This window comes from Carlito syrichta, unplaced genomic scaffold (genome assembly GCF_000164805.1).
Source record: "Carlito syrichta isolate Samal-C Ts95f unplaced genomic scaffold, Tarsius_syrichta-2.0.1 Scaffold305726, whole genome shotgun sequence".
Taxonomy (NCBI): domain Eukaryota; kingdom Metazoa; phylum Chordata; class Mammalia; order Primates; family Tarsiidae; genus Carlito; species Carlito syrichta.
In genome coordinates, this window is record NW_007249822.1 from 311,457 (window position 1) to 326,918 (window position 15,462).

Consider the following 15,462-nt stretch of genomic DNA (forward strand, 5'->3'; position numbering starts at 1 on the left):
GTTCTGTTGGCTTCTGCTACTTAGGGAAATAAAGTTTGGAAAGCGCCGGTCCCCGTTTCCAGAGGGAACAACAGATGCCGAGGGAGGGCGAGCTTTTGCCAAAGTCCCAGGGCTAGCCGGGAGCGGAACCGGCCCGGGGCTCTGCCTGAGAGCCTGGCTTTAAAGCTCCCCTGTGCCGCCCGGGTTGTTGGGGTGGGGACGTCGGACCTGGCCCGGAGCCGGCCTTGGTGACGGCTGTGTCCCCTTTAAGCAGAGAGCCGCCTGCTGCGGTGGGTGGACTCGGTGCCCAGCCAGTGGGAGCCTGAGCTCCCCTCCCGCAGCCCCTCCCTGGGGGGGGGGGGGGGGGCGGGGGGGGGGGCGGAGGGCCGAGCAGCGTGGCTCCCGAGGGAGTCAGTGGGCAGCAGGGCAGACAATAGCGGACATGCTGTGTGGGCTGAGCCGGGAGACCCCTGCTGAGGCGGGTATGTAAGGGGCCCGCAGGCAGAGGGATGGGGCGCCACGCGCCGGCCCCTCCGGAGCTGCTGCCCAGAGAGGGGACCGGATGGCTGAGCCCTGGGACTGCCACTCCCGGAGACCCAGGGCTTGGGGAGAGTGGGTGATCCCTGGCGTTGTCCTGCCCAGGGAGTGGAGCGGCCCCTGGCTGTCCGCCGGGCAGGGGAACGGGCCGGTCTGGAGGCTCCCAGGGCAGCACTCAGCCCCGCGGGAGGGAGGCCGGTCCTGCTCAGCTCGGCCGGCAGACGGTCTGGTGGGCGTGAGCTCACCCCGGAGGGTCCAGAGCCCGAGGCCCAGGGGCAGGGCTGTGCAGAGGGCCAGGAGGAGAGACCTCAGTGGTGAGGCGAGGCCCCGACAGGGGGCGCTGGCCCGTGAGCCCCTGGGGCTCAGGGAACGTGGGGTGGGGGCACAGCTGCCACATTCCTGGGTGGGCTGAGGCTGGGACCCAGGGAGGGCAGACGGGATTGCTCCCCGGGCTCTCTGTCTTCCGGCCTCAGCCTGGCCGGGCTTGTTCCCCACAGCAGGGAGCTCGTGGGGGCCTGGGCCAGGTCGTCCTGCACTCGGGGCCCTGGGCCGCCAGTCAGTCCCTTCCATGCTCTGGACATGTCTTCAGGCAGTGGCTCCGAGGGCGGGGACTGTGGTCCCCGGGGACAGAGGAGGAAACTGAGGCTTAGGGAAGAAAGCAGGCGAACGGGGATTGGCACCCAGGCGGTGTTTACGGCAGAGCCCCTGACCCTGCTTCCCGGGGCTCGGAAGAGTCCAAGTCGCCACCATGGCAAGAGGCAAAAATGAGTCCCCGGGGCCCAGCCCAAACCACCAGGTGACAATGGCACTCACCGTCATCACAGCTGGTGGCTGTTGAGAGCCTCCTCTGGGCCAGGCTCTGCTCGAAGTTCTTTCTATGCCCTTTCTCATTTAATCCTCACAACAACCCTGTTGTTGGGTACTGTTACTCTCCCCATTTACACTTGGGGATACTGAGGCACAGGTGTCAAGTGGCTCGTCCAAGGTTACAGAGCCAGAAATGACAAAGCTGGGATTTGACCCCATGGGCCCGCCCCACCTTGGTGACAGCACTATAATGGAGGCACTGCCTTTCCGGCCTGGGCGCATCTGTCCTTTTGACCTGAGGCCCAGGTGAGCGGTGTCACCTCTGTCTGCAGTGGTCAGAGCCACAAGGGCAGCAGTTCCCTGGAGACATCAGCCAGGACGCTGCCAGGGAGGTGTCTTCCCTCTCCCTGTGCGCCTGTGACCTCCACCTCGGCCTTTGCCCCACTCTCCTCCCTGACCTCCTGGCCTCCCTCCGCTACCATGGGAAGGAGCTCGCTGATACTCAAATCTGAGCACAGCTCCCGAGTGTGGCATTCAAGGTCCTTCCCGATCTCTCTGGCATTTGCTCTCTCTGATGACTTACTTGACCCCCCACCCTCACCACTAAGGCCCCCACCACAATCTCCCCACGGGTTACAGAACCTCATAATCACACCCGTCTCAGCATCAGCACTGAGACTCTTCACTAGAAAAGCCCAAAGATGGAATCCAGGCATAGTGGGAGCCAGGTGCTCAATTGACATCATGAGGTTTCTGGGTCTCTTCGTCTCTTGCTCTGCTTCTCTCTAGGTGACCTTCATTTGCAGGCCGACTCTCCTCTCCGTGAGGTGCCCCGAGGGCCCCTGGCACCTTCCCGCTTAAGGTCAACCCTCAGTCAGCCCTAGAAGGCAGAGAGCTGCTCCAACAGTTGTAGATGTCCCAGGGCTGGCTCTCATTGGCCCCGCTTGGCTCACACACCCGCCCCCAGTGAGTCACTGAGCCTCTGATTGGCCAGACTTGGCCACGGGGCCACCCTGGTGCTGGGGAAGGTCACCCACAGGCGGCCACTCCATCTGCCTGCTCCAACCCCCACTTTACAGAGAAGACCGAGGCCCTGAGAAGTCTTCCTGCTGCAGTGCTCCCCCGTGAGAGCCACCGTGAGCGCCGGGCTCAGTGGGTCGGGCAGCCCTGTGCCTATTCTCGGCTCCTGATGGCCTCTGCTGCCTGGGTCCTTTCCCCCTGGGAGCCTGTCGGTTCACCATTAGCCCCGGTGGTCTTGCGGGAAGGAATTGTGACTTGTCTCGCGTGGCCAGGGCTGGGGCGCACAGTAGGCCTGAACACGGGTTTGGGCAGGAAGCCCCTCCCTTACGATCACTGTCCTGCCTGAAGGATGGGAGGCCTGCTCTAATCTCCAGCCACAAAGACCGCTTTGTTCCCAAGGCCTGAGTGGGTGCTTGCCGCCCTGCTTGGGTCTGGGAAGGCCTGGGCGGGGTGTGCGTGCCTGGGGCAGGGTCCCCCTGCCGTGCCCGGGATGCGCCCCCTCTGAGGGTCTCCAGACCCACCTCAGCCCTGCCACCCCTTGGGTAGGCCTGACCTCCTGCGCCATGGCGGGGGGCTGTGGCATGGGGGACCTGGTGTAGGGCTGACAGCGGGGGCTGGGAATGGGGAGCGGGGAGCCTGAGCTTGCATCCTGGCTCTGCGTCTTCCGCGTCTCTGACCTTGAGCAGCCCGTTCCACCTCTTTGATCCCCATTCTCCTGATCTATAAATGGGAGTCGTATTGAGGCGGTATTTGCTGAGCACGTACTATGTGCAGGCAGTGTTCTCTGCACCGCCGCAGGCAGCAGCGAGCAGACAGAAGCCCAGCCCCCGGAGCTGACATCCCATTGGGTGATGACAGATAGTAACTGAGAGTGAGCCGTGCAACGAAAAAAAATCAGCAGGGTTTTTTCCATGGTGCTGTTCACCGGGAAACACAAAGCAGGAGGGAGGTGGGGAGGCCCAAGGTGTGGGGGCTGAGTGTGTAAGTTCAGACCGGCTGATGGGGCCGTTCCCAAAGGAAGGGAGGTGGGGAGGATTGTGGGTGTCTGGGAGAAGTGCTCTGGGCAGAAGGAATAGCCTGTGCAAAGGCCCTGAGGTGGGTGTGAGTCTGGTGTGGAGACCAGGAGGTGAGGCCGGCGAGGCTGAGGACTGTCCGCCGGGCTGTGGGTCTTTGTTTCCGCTCTCCGTGAGGCGAACTCAGTCTCCCCATGGCTCCAGGCAGCCACCCTTGGGAAGTCGAGTCATTCTGTCGGTGACCCAAGTTGGAAGTCAGCGCCTCGGGGACATGGCTGGTTTCAGAGTAAGGCAGGAGAGCAGGACCCCGAAGGCAGAAGGACGAGTCCCAGTGTGGCCGTGCCCTTGGTGGTGGGGGATACTGGCAGAATGTGGCAGGGTTGGCTGCTGGGACTGGCCGGGAGGGGCCTGGGCCCCCCACGCTGTGCAGAAGGAGGACTGTGGGCCTGGCAACCTCTGGGGGAGCGTCGTGACTCCTGCCCACCCAACGTGCCCAGCCGTGGGTGCCCGCGCCCTGACTCGGGGGCTCATGGAGTGCCGGTGCTGCCGCCTTCCCCATGTCCCAACGCGCCTCGTGCGGACTCTGTGGCCCTCCTGTTTGGAGGGAGAGAGCAGAGCTCGGGGCCAAGGACTGGTCTGGTGGGCGCTGGAGAGACCTGGGTTCCCGGTTCCCTGTAGCTTCCAGCTGAGTGACCTCTCTGGGCCTCAGTCTCCTTGTCTATGCAATGGGGACAATCTGTGAGCCTCCTCCCTCTGTTGCTGGGGGGAATTGACTGAGTGAGCACACGTCAGGTGCTGAGAATAGCCCTGGCTCAGGGAAGGGCCCGGCATCCAGTGCGGCTTTTTAATATTTTTTTTCTTTTGCCATCCTTGGCACCGGGAGAATCCGGCTTCTAACGGTTGAGCCTGTTGGTGTATCTCTTCTGGTCCCCCTTGCACGCACGCTGTTGCCCAGCTGGCCTGCTCTCCCCACACAAGACTGGCTTCTGGGAGGCTCGTCAGCCACCGGGCGGGGACGTCACTCTGAGGCTGGCCTGTGACCGGCCTTGAGGCCTCTCCAGCCAGCGCTAGCCTGGGGAGGAGTGCCCAGAGGAGCAGAGGCCACTACCTGTGCCGGACCTGAGCCCGTGCCCCAGCTGGTCACAGGGTGGGCGAGCACTCCGGAGGGGGCCCGGAGTGTGGGGCCAGCCCCCTCAGGGAGCCACAGCCTGGGCTGGAGTCCTGGTTCTGCCCCTCAGAAGCTCTAAGCCCCCGAGCCGTTCCCTTCGCCTCTCTGTGCCTCGGTTCCTCACCTTTAACATAGGGATGGTAACAGCACCCACCGCTGAGGACTCTCGTGAAGAGAGAGTGGAAGCAGTTGTAGCGTTCAGGGTTCGAATTCTGGCCCCGCCCCTTATGGCTGGCTATCCCTTAACCCCTCTGGACCTCGGTTTCCTCCTCTGTAAGCTGGGAATCGTGGTTGTGCCGTCGGAGGCGGTGAAGATTGTGTGGGACTGAGCTTGGGAAGCACAGCAAAGTGCCCTGTGCAGTAGGGTTTGCTACCATGCGGGATCCAGGAAGACCCCTCGAGGGGCGCGGGGCAGGAGAACCGCCCTGCTTCCTGGCTTCTGGGACCCCAGTCTCACGGCCACCCCCGTCCACTGACCAGGTGGGCACCGGCATCCCCATTGTGCAGAGGAGGAGCCTGAAGCTCAAAGGGAAGTGACTCGTCCCAGATTCTTAGCTGGTTGGCAGCACGTTTAGAATGTGAATCCTTCTCTGGAATCCCCCTGTGGCCTGGCCCCGGAGTCCCCCCTTCCATTCCCTGTCCCAACAAGGCCTTCCCTGGCCGGGAGAGGCTTGCAGGCTGGACCCTCGCTTGGTGGAGAGCCGGCTGCCCCTTCCCCTGGCCGTGAGCTGCTCACCCTCACGACGGTCACGTGTACCCTCAGGTGAGCCTTCAGACATTTGTTTCCTCAGTGGCCCCCTCAGATGCCGAGCGCTCCCAGCGAGGTTCACAGACCAGTGTCTGTCCCAGCTGAGGTTATAGTCCCTCCTAGTCCCCCGCACCCCTTCCTGGCACCCCTTCCTGCCACCTCCCGAGGCAGGACCCTGGCAAAGGCAGCCTGGCTGGCAGCTGACTTCCTTTTCCCTTTGTCAAAGCTCAATAGCCCCCTGTGGCCCCAGCAAGGGGGAGATGATGAGGTACATTAGCAATGCTTTCCAGAGAAATGCAATAAAAGCAAGCCCACCCACTCCCCCACCGGCCGCAGTGTACAAGTCTGAGCTCCCGGCACACTTTTCCCTCCCACCCCGCCCCCAACCGCCCGGCGCATTTGCTGGGACTGGCTGGCATCGCTGCGGAAATGAGTTTTCCTCTGAAACGAGTTCCTACAGGACGACTGACTGAAGGCAAAAGCTCATAATTGCCCATTGCTGGAAGGAGGAGACAAGGAAAAAAACACGGATAAAAATATCTCTGTTTTTCATGCACGTTTCCAGCTGAAAATTGGTGGGAAAGATGTTTTTGAAAAGCCTTCATCTCTAAGCATATAATTACCAGGTCCCAGAACAAAAGAGAGAGAGAGAGAGGGAGGGAGGGAGCCGGCACGTCCTCTGAGGGAGGGAGGCTAGGGTCGTCTGAACCCCCTGAGGTTTTCTGTGCAAAGAGTAATCCCCTCACCTTCTCAGGTGCCGGCCAGCAGGAGTCAGCAATAGGAGATGCCCCATTTTACAGATGGGGAAGTAGAGTCTCAAGTCACACAGTCCATTGGTCATCCTGATCCTGCCTTGAGTCTTGGTTTGAAAGCTGCCTCAGTTTTCCTCCGCCTGAGAGGCTATCTGTGAAGGTGGGGCTCTGTGTGCCCCCTGAATGGGCATCAGAACCATTGTAGCTTTCCTCAGAGGTGCCTCTCCAAATGTGGCCGGGGGTCTTGGGTATCCAGAAGCCTCTCATCAAGAGAGGTCGTCAAGACCACACCCCGAATGCCCGCTTCCTCCCTAGAGAAGAGACTCTCCAGTTTTGCGTATTGCCCACTGACCCCTCGTCTGTTCACGGTGGTGCAGATCTTGGTTCGAAACACGGTCCGGTGCCCCTGACAGCTGCTGGGAAACGAAACGGCTCACAGCGAGCCCAAAGCCAGCCAAATGTTGTAGGAGGGAGGGAGTTGGGGCCACTCGGCTGTCCCTAAGGTGTCACTGCGACCCAGTTCGGCACTGGGCCGTTCACTGGAGCAAAATCTGAACCTCGGGAAGAGGAAAGGGAGGAGGAACAGCGTCGGAGACAGACTCAGGGGTGGCACAGAGATGCTCCAGGGGATGGGTCCTTCCCCCACCCCAGTGGCACTGGGGGATCCCGCGGTGCCTCCGTCTGGACTCCAGGCTCTTGTTCTTTGTGTCAGGGCTCCCAACGCCGCTCCATCCTCTGGGGCTCTGCTGCTCTGAGTTTGGTGAACTTGGCCTTCAGCTTCCTTGCCCTTTCCTTAAGAGATAATCTCCTCCCCCCACCCCCCACTGGGATTCATAAACCTGGAGCCAGCAAGCTTATCTCTGGTCTTCCCAGGACAGCAAAGGAGAGAGAGGGATTTTCCAGTGAGAGAATTTTATCTGCATAGGATAAGACAGATTTTAATTCCAGAATTGCCCTCGTGAAATACCAGAGACACTCACTGTCATACGGTTGATAGGACCTCGTCTTTTTAATTTTATTAGCTCAGAAACATCTTGTTGAATCCAAATGAAATGCGTATTAGGGAACTGAAATGGGAGGCATTATACTTAATGGGGTGTTGCCTGAATCACTGGCGGCTGGTGTGAACTGGAGGCGGGAGGGGGGCTGAGCAGAGCTGCTTGGGGGCCCAACTCCAGGGGCCCTGGACATGATTCCGGGCTTAACTGCTATTTGATTTGTCATCTGCCAGCTGCTGGCAAGCAAACTCGCCCTGGTTTGGCGGAGCAGGATGGCTGGCAAGCTGGGCCCCCAGTCGGTGGCTGGAGCTGCAGATGGGGAAGGGTCTCAGCCTTCCATAGACCCAAGCTGAGCTACCACACTGATTCGGGCAGCACTCCTCCCCCGACCCTGGTGGAGTCCCTCCCCTGACCCTGGTGGAGTCCCTCCACTGACCCTGGCTGAGTCCGCCCCTAACTTTGACTGAGTCTCTCCCCTGATGCTGGTTGAGCCCTGCCCCCAATTTAGACTGAGCCCCTCCCCTGGCCCTGGCTGAGCCCCGCCCCTGACTCAGGCTGAGCCCGTCCCATAGCGCAGGCTGAGCAGTGGTTCTCAACTGGGGGAGATGTGGTTCCCCTAGGACACGTTTGGCCATGTTTGGAGTCAGTTCGGGTTGTCACGGATGCCACTGGCACGGGTGGTTCGAGGCCATGGATGCTGGCCTCTCTTCTATGATGCACAAGAGAGCCTCCCACCACAAGGAATTATCTGGCAAAAAAGATCAGTAGTGTCAAGGTTGAGAAACCTTCTGTAGATTGAGCCCTGTTTCTGGTTCTGACTGAGCCCTGACCCTGGCCCAGGCTGAGTCCTAACCTTGACCTAGGCCGGCTCTGACCCAGGCTGACCCACCTCCCTCTGGCTGGAATGGGGTACGTGGCTGTGCCACCCGCCCTCCTTTCTCATGCTGCCACTGCGCCGTGAGGGTGGATGGGCTGTGAGGGTGCGATCTTCCGATGGCCGTGGGGCTCCGGGAGGGGAGTGACCTTCCCACTCTCGGCGAGTGGCGGAGCCAGGGTCGTGCTGAAGTCAGACCTGGCTGACCCCCGAGCCTCTTCTCTTAACACTGGGATGAGCTGGAGCCACAGAAGTGGGGGCGGCAGGAGGGCCCTTCCTCCAGGGCAGCAGGGGGCGTGTGTGGGCTCAGGCGAGATCCGAGGAAGGAGCAGAGGCCTGTGGGGTCTGCCTGGGGCCTGGGAGGGGCGACCCCAAGACAGCCAGCCTTGGCAGTTGGTCAGTCTTTTAGCTCCTGCCCTTGCCCGTCGGCCCAGTGCTGAGAGAGGCGACTTGGAGAAGAAACGTGGGGGGAAGTAACCTGCCCAGGAGCCTGGAGCACAGGGTAGGGTAGGCCAGGTGGCCTGAAGGCTGGTGCTAGCTCTTGGTCTGCCTTGGCCAGACTTCCCGTCTCTGAACTTCCATCTCCTCATCTGTCGAGGGGGTGATGGTAGCGCCTATCCCCTCCCAGGGAGATGTGAATATGCTGGACGAGGTAGTGTGGGCGGTGTGCGAGGGGTACGGCTGGGGCGGGATGTGAGCTTCCTTCCCTCTCTGCGGGGGGCACAGGGGAGAATCCAGAACAACTGGAGTGTGCACCCCAAGGCCGGCCAGGCTCTGATGGCCTCCGGAGCAAGGCACTTGGACCTCCCAGCTTCAGAGTCCTTCAGGTATCCAGGAATAGGAAACACAGCCAGGCTTCGTGTATCTAGCAATATATGTGACAAAGGAGAGCAAGACTTTTACTCATGCAAGTACACGACGTTCTTGGGAGAAATGAAAGAAGATAAAATGATTGGAGGCATATACTATGTTCATTGATTGAAAACTCACTATTGTCTCCCAAAGATAAATATACTAATTCTCCACAAATCAATGTATAAATCCAGTACATTTCTACTCAAAAGATGAAGAGAAATGGAAAACCTCTAACGCTGGTGCTTCCCTATGATGGTGACGGCAGTGGGGGACTGTTTGCTGGTCTGGTAGCCAAGGGCCTGGGTCTGTTGTTGTTGTTGTTGTTTGAGTTGGAGTCTCACTCTGTCGCCCAGACTGGAGTGCAGTGGCTGCTCCCGGCCACCGCAGCCTCGACCTGCTGGGCTCCAGCGATCCTTCCGCCTCAGTCTTCCAAGTAGCCGGAATTACAGGCATACGCCACTACGCCTGACTGATTTTTTGATTTATTGTAGAGATGAGGTCTCGCTGCCCAGGTGGGTCTCCAACCCGCGGGCTCAGGCTATCCACTCACCTCAGCCTCCCAAAGGCGCGGGATGACAGGCTGAGCCACCGAGCCCAGCTTGTTGTTGTATTTTTAAGAGACAGGATCTTGCTCTGTCAGGCTGTAGTGCAGTGGCGTGATCATAGCTCACTATAACCTCGAACTCATGGGCTGAAATAAACCTTCCCCCTCAGCCTCCTGAGTAGTTAGGACTACAGGCAAGCACCACTATGCTTGGCTAATTTTTTGACTTTAAAATTTGTTCTAACTTTTTGTGTGTGGGGGGGGTCTTGCTATGTTGCCCAGGCTAATCTAAAGCTCCCGTTCGCAAGCATTCTTTTTGCCTCAGTCTCCCAAAGTGTCGGAATTACAGGCATGAGCCATTGTACTCAGCCAAAGGTTTGGGATTTTAGTGGCTCAACAGTATAGGAAAGGATGCCCTTGGACTTTCCCTAGTTGGAACTGACACTTTAGCAAAATGTCAAGACATATAAAGAGGTCTACCCTCAGGGAAAGGGGAGACTTGGAAAATATCTATGAGGCACATAAAACAAAAGCTTGTCTGTCTCAGCTCAGCTTCAGGCGGTCTCCTTTGAGAAATTGCAATCTCAGGTGTGCCTCTTGTTTCTGGTGAACATTAGAATTTATCCTACCCCCACAGTTCTGGAATCTTTTTTTTTTTTTAAGTTGGAGTCTCACTCCATCATCCAGGCTGGAGTGTAGTGGCACACTGACAGCCACCCCAGCATTGACCTGCTGGGTTCAGGCGATCCTTCCACCTCAGCCTTCCAAATAGCTGGAACTATAAGAACTACAGGTGCATGCCACCACGCCTGGCTAATTTTTTGATTTATTATAGAAATGAGGTCTCACCAAGTTGCCCAGGCTGTTCTCGAACCCATGGGCTCAGACAGTTCCCTCACCTCGACCTCCCAAAGTGCTGGAATTACAGGCTTAAGCCACTGTGCCCAGCTGGTTCTGGAATCTTTGAGACAAGAACTTAACATAATCATTGGTTTCAGGGTAATGATGCCTTGGCAAGCACCCAGGGGAAGGAACTGGGAATTCTCTCTGGATCCTGGGTCCTGCCCTCAACTAGGCTGAATAGGATTCCCACAGATGAAACCCCACTAAAGATGAGCTCACAACCAACAATTACCAGCCATACAGGGAAGCAGTGCACCATGAGAGAGTGTTATCACTCAGGCAGCAGAAATACCTCTCCAAAGTTTGAGATATAGAAAAACAGAATAGGCCAGGCTCCGTGGCTCAGCCTGTAATCCCAGCACTTTGGGAGGCTGAGGCGAGTGCATTGCCTGAGCCTGCAAGTTCGAGATCCACCTGGGCAACTTGGCGAGACCTCGTCTCTACAGTAAATAAAAAAAATTAACCAGGTATGGTAGCACGTGCCTTTAGTTCCAGCTACTTGGAAGGCTGAGGCGGAAGGATCGCTGGAGCCCAGCAGGCCGAGGCTGTCGTGACCAGGAGTGTGCCACTGCATTCCAGTCTGGGCATCAGAGTGAGACTCCAACTCAAAAAAAACCAAAAAACAACAACAAAAAAAAGAAAAACAGGATAATCGATCACTGTTTAAAATATTTTAAATTATTAGAGACATATAAGGTGCAATATAAAAGGAAAAACCCAAACATGAAAATAGAGCAAGGAGATAAGCAAAAGACCCAAACAAAGCTTTCAAGAGCATACATGTACTTGTTGAAATTAAAATTCATTGGAACTGGGCAAATCTGAATATGGCGTGGGTATTAGATTAGCAATTAAGGAATTACTTTTCAAGATGAAATATAGTATTTTTGTCATGTAAGAAGCATGTTCCTGATCTTTTTTTTTTTTTTTTTTTTTTTGAGTTGGAGTCTCACTCTGTTGCCCAGACTGGAGTGCAGTGGCCGCTCCCGGCCACCGCAGCCTTGACCTGCTGGGAACCGGCGATCCTTCCGCCTCAGCCTTCCAAGTAACTGGAACTACAGGCGCACGCTACCACGCCCAGCTGATTTTTAAAAATCTATTGTAGAGATGAGGTCTCGCTGCCCAGGCGGGTCTCGAACCCGCGGGCTCAGGCAATCCACTCACCTCAGCCTCCCAAAGGCGCAGGATTACAGGCTGAGCACCGAGCCCGGCATGTTCCTGATTTTTAGAAATGTGTATTGAAATATTTAGAGGTGAAATTGTATGACATCTGGGATTTCTTTGAAATATTTCAGCATAGATCAAAATAAATGGAGTAAATATGGTAAGTGTTAGTAATTGTCCAAATGAAATTTTGGGTAAATCTGATTCCTGGTACCTGTGGTTCTCAAACTCCAATGTGACACAGAGTCACCTGAAGGGCTTTTCAAAACACATAGTAGGCTGACAAAGAGTATATGAAAACTGTATAACAAGAAAACAAACAACCCAACTTAAAAAAATAGACAAAAGCTTCTGACAGACACACTTCACCAAAGAAGACAGAAGTGAATGGCAGGTAAGGAAGAACGTGCAACATTGTTGGTTTTTAGGCAGATGGCAGACCGAAACCACCACAAGCTACCCGTGCACGTCTACTGGCATGACTGAAATTGTCTTAAGAACCCAAGCTGATAATGCCAAGAGTGTTGTGAATGCAGAGCAACAGGAACTTTCCGACGCTGTTGGTGGGAGCGCAGAACAGCACAGCTGCTTGGAGAACGTCTGGCAGCGTCTGCCGAAGTTGGCCGCATCCTTTCCACACCCCAGCAATCCCGTTCCTGTATGAGATGCAAGTTTATGTTCAAACAAAACCCTGTATGCAAATATTTATTGCGGCTTGATTCTAAGTCACCAAAAGCAGAAACAACAGGAATGTCTTTTTTTTTTTTTTTTGAGTCAGAGTCTCCCTTTGACACCCAGGCTGGCACCATACCTTTGACACCCAGGCTGGCTAAGTTTTTGAATTTTTGCAGAGATGAGGTCTGACTTTGTTGTCCAGGCTGGTCTCAAATTCCTGGGCTGAATGATGCTCCTGCCTTGGCTTCCTGAAGTGCTGGGATTACAGGCATGAGCCACCATGCCTGGCCTGGAAATGTCTTTGAACAAGCAAATGGCACACCCATCAAAGGAACTCAAGTCAACAACAAAACGAAACAAGCTCTGATACCCACAGCAGCATGGAGGAATTGCAAGTTATAATGCCCAGTGTGAGAAGCTAGACTCAAAAGCCTGTACACCGTCCGGGTCCATTTACAGGGCCTTCCAGAGCAAGCAAAATACTAGAGACTGAAAACAGATCAGTGCTTGGGGGGAGGCTTGGGTTGGGGGGGTCTGACTTGGGGCACCATGGGAGAATTTGGGGGTAATGGAAGTGTTCTGAAACCCAGTTGTGGTGGTGAGGGGATATTCTCCAAAGCTCACAGAAATGCACACCAAAAAAGTACATTTTATTGCTCATAAATGTTACAAAGTGGAGAAATATGTAAGTTACACACATACAGATTTCTGCACCACATGCTCAGAGCGTTTACTCTCTTGGGGTCTAGGTGGAGCCTGAGAATTTACATTCCCCCTAAGTTCCCAGGAGCTGCTGGTCCAAGGACATTTGAGAACCTTTGGATCATACTGTTCTACTTTGTTTGAAATGTATGAAAGATTTTCTGACAACTTAAAAAAAAAACTCAAAAGACACATTTTATTGCATAATAGACACATTCCAGAGAGGCAAAGAGGTGGTCAGTGGGAGAGAAGGGTGGGTGAGGGTCAGGAGAATAAAATGGGAAGTCCAGAGTACATCTACAAAGCATTTCCAGAACAAGAGACGAGGGAAACGGTATTTGGGAAATAATAAGGGAGCGTTTTCTTGAATTAAAGCTGAAGGCAACAGACTTATCTCAGATTGCCCAGAATGTTTGAGACTATGGCTCATAGACTGTAAAGTGCAGTCCTCATGAGGAAACATTAATCAGGTCCACCTAAGATTGAGTTTGCTCTCATGCCTGTAATCCCAGCACTTTGGAAGGCTGAGGCAGGAAGAAGACCACTTGAGCCCAGGAGTTCAAGACTAGCCTGGGTAATATAGTGAGACCTCGTCAAAAAATAAATTTAAAAAATTTTAAAAATAAAAAAACTAGCCAGGTGTGGCGGCATGTGCCTATAGCCCTAGCTACTTGGGAGGCTGAGGTGGAAGGATCACCTGAGCCCAGGAGGTAGAGGCTGTGGAGAGCTGTAATCATACCACTGAACTCCAGCCTCAGTGACAGAGTGAGAGCTTCAACTAAAAAAAAAAAAGATCGAGTTTGCTGTGAGTCAGAGCTGTGTCACATGAGCTGTGGCGCCTGGGTGTGAGAGAGCTCCTTGTCTCAGCTCCTGTGTAAGAACCCAGCTCTGGGTGGTAGTCAGCAGAGCTGGGTTCTCTCCAGCTGTGTGGCCATGGGCACAAGTTGGCCCCCTCTGAGCCTTAGCTTCCTTCCCTGTAGAGTGGACAATATATATCCATCATAATACCATTCATGGGATATGGATGGTGAATGCCAGAATGGCTGTGAAGCTCTCAGTATACAGTAGGTGCTCAAAAAAAGTCATGCAACCCCGAGTACAAGGCCCCAGCCCTCCTTGGGAGAGGCTTCCACAAGGATTCTCCACCAGAGAGTCCAGGGGGAGCTGGCGGCAAGAGGGGACCCGTCTCACAGGCCATGTCTGTGGGGTGGGAAGCTACCATGAGGAGGGATTTGCTGGGATGAAGATGCAGTGGAACTCAGGGCCTTTTCTCTCTCTCGCCTGCAGATGACGGGCCTTACTCCAAAGGGGCCAAGGAGGCCACCGAGGCCGACGTGGCCCTGGCCTGCCGCAGACAGAGCATTCCAGGTAATGAGTCTTCCCCTAGCCGCCATGCTGGTGCGTGCCTGTCGTTCCAACTATTCGGGAGGCTGAAGTGGCAGGATCGCCTGAGTCCAGGAGGTCGAGGCTGTGGTGAACTGTGCCACTGCCCTCCAGGGTGGGCTACAGAGTGAGACCCCGACTCAAAACAAGTCAGTAAATAAGTGGAGATGCCCTCGCCCAGGGCAGTGCAGCAAAGTGTCGGCCGCACTTTCCTGGAGCTGGGCCAAGGGTTGCCCCGGGCTCCCTGCTCAGCCTCGGCCATCTGTTGGCAGAGGAGTTCCGAGGGGTCACCGTGGTGGAGCTGATCAAGAAGGAAGGCAGCACCCTGGGCCTGACAATCTCAGGTGGCACCGACAAGGAGGGGAGGCCCAGGGTCTCCAACCTGAGACCTGGGGGGCTCGCGGCCAGGTGAGAAGTGGGCGTGGCCGGGCAGCGGGGGTGGGGGTGTGCAGAAGCAGCGGCAGGGCCTGGGGCCTGCGGAGAGTGTACCAGGGCCTCAGAGAAAGTCATTAGGCGGCCGTCCCCGGAGCACCCGGCAGCTTAGGGTCCGCAGAGGGCAGTCTGCTGCAGCGGTCATGCTGGGCCTGGCTTCTCTCTTCCCTCACGCCAGGGGCCGCTGTGGCCACAGCAGCCCACACTGGCCAGGCCTCTGTGTGTGCAGTTAGTTCCTCAGTCCCAAGGCCTGTGCCCAACGGCATCCTCCTAGTTACCCCTCCACTCTCAACACAGAGGTCACTGCCTCTGGGAAGCCCTCCCGGACCCCAGGCCGCGGGGCCACTCTGATTCTGCCCCCACGTGCACACACCACCCTGGTTCTCCCGTTGTTAGCCTCTGTGGCTCCCTGAGCCCGTGAGGCCTGGGAGTCTGCCTCTCCAGCGCTGCCTCCCCGGCTCGAATGAGGCGGGTGCTCATGGAGTCCAGCTGAACAGAGGGAAACCTGGCAGCAAGAAGCCGGGAAGAGCGTTAGGGAACAGCAAGGGATGTGATGCTCCAGCTGGCCCCTCTGCAGCCTCAGCCAAGGCCGGTGTTGTGAGGACGACGCCTGCCACAAGGAAAAGCAGGCAGCCCAGTGTAGGGGAGAGCCCCGGCGGAGCCAGCCTCTGTGCTCTCCTGCCCCCCGCGGTGTGGCCTCTCTGGTCCCAGCTCCCATTTGCCTATGAGGATCCAGAACCCCCAGGCTGCCCCGCGGGTGGGGGTGAGCGCCCGTGGCCACGTGTGCCCTGGCCTCCCTGTCTAGGAGCGACCTGCTCAACGTCGGCGACTACATCCGGTCGGTGAACGGCATCCACCTGGCCAGGCTCCGCCACGACGAGATCATCACCCTGCTCAGGAACGTGGGC

At 56.5% G+C, this 15,462-nt stretch overlaps 1 protein-coding gene across 1 annotated transcript in view; it reads left to right on the forward strand.

The window, feature by feature from the left end:
* Positions 1-365: 365 nt before the first annotated feature.
* Positions 366-15,462, forward strand: part of GRIP2 (glutamate receptor interacting protein 2) — a gene marked incomplete at its 3' end in the record, with an annotated part of 27,620 nt that continues 12,523 nt past the window's right edge. Inside the window, 4 exon segments of the mRNA XM_021714717.1 lie at positions 366-461; positions 14,027-14,107; positions 14,395-14,530; positions 15,360-15,460. Of these exon segments, the coding sequence (XP_021570392.1) occupies positions 422-461; positions 14,027-14,107; positions 14,395-14,530; positions 15,360-15,460 (358 nt within the window).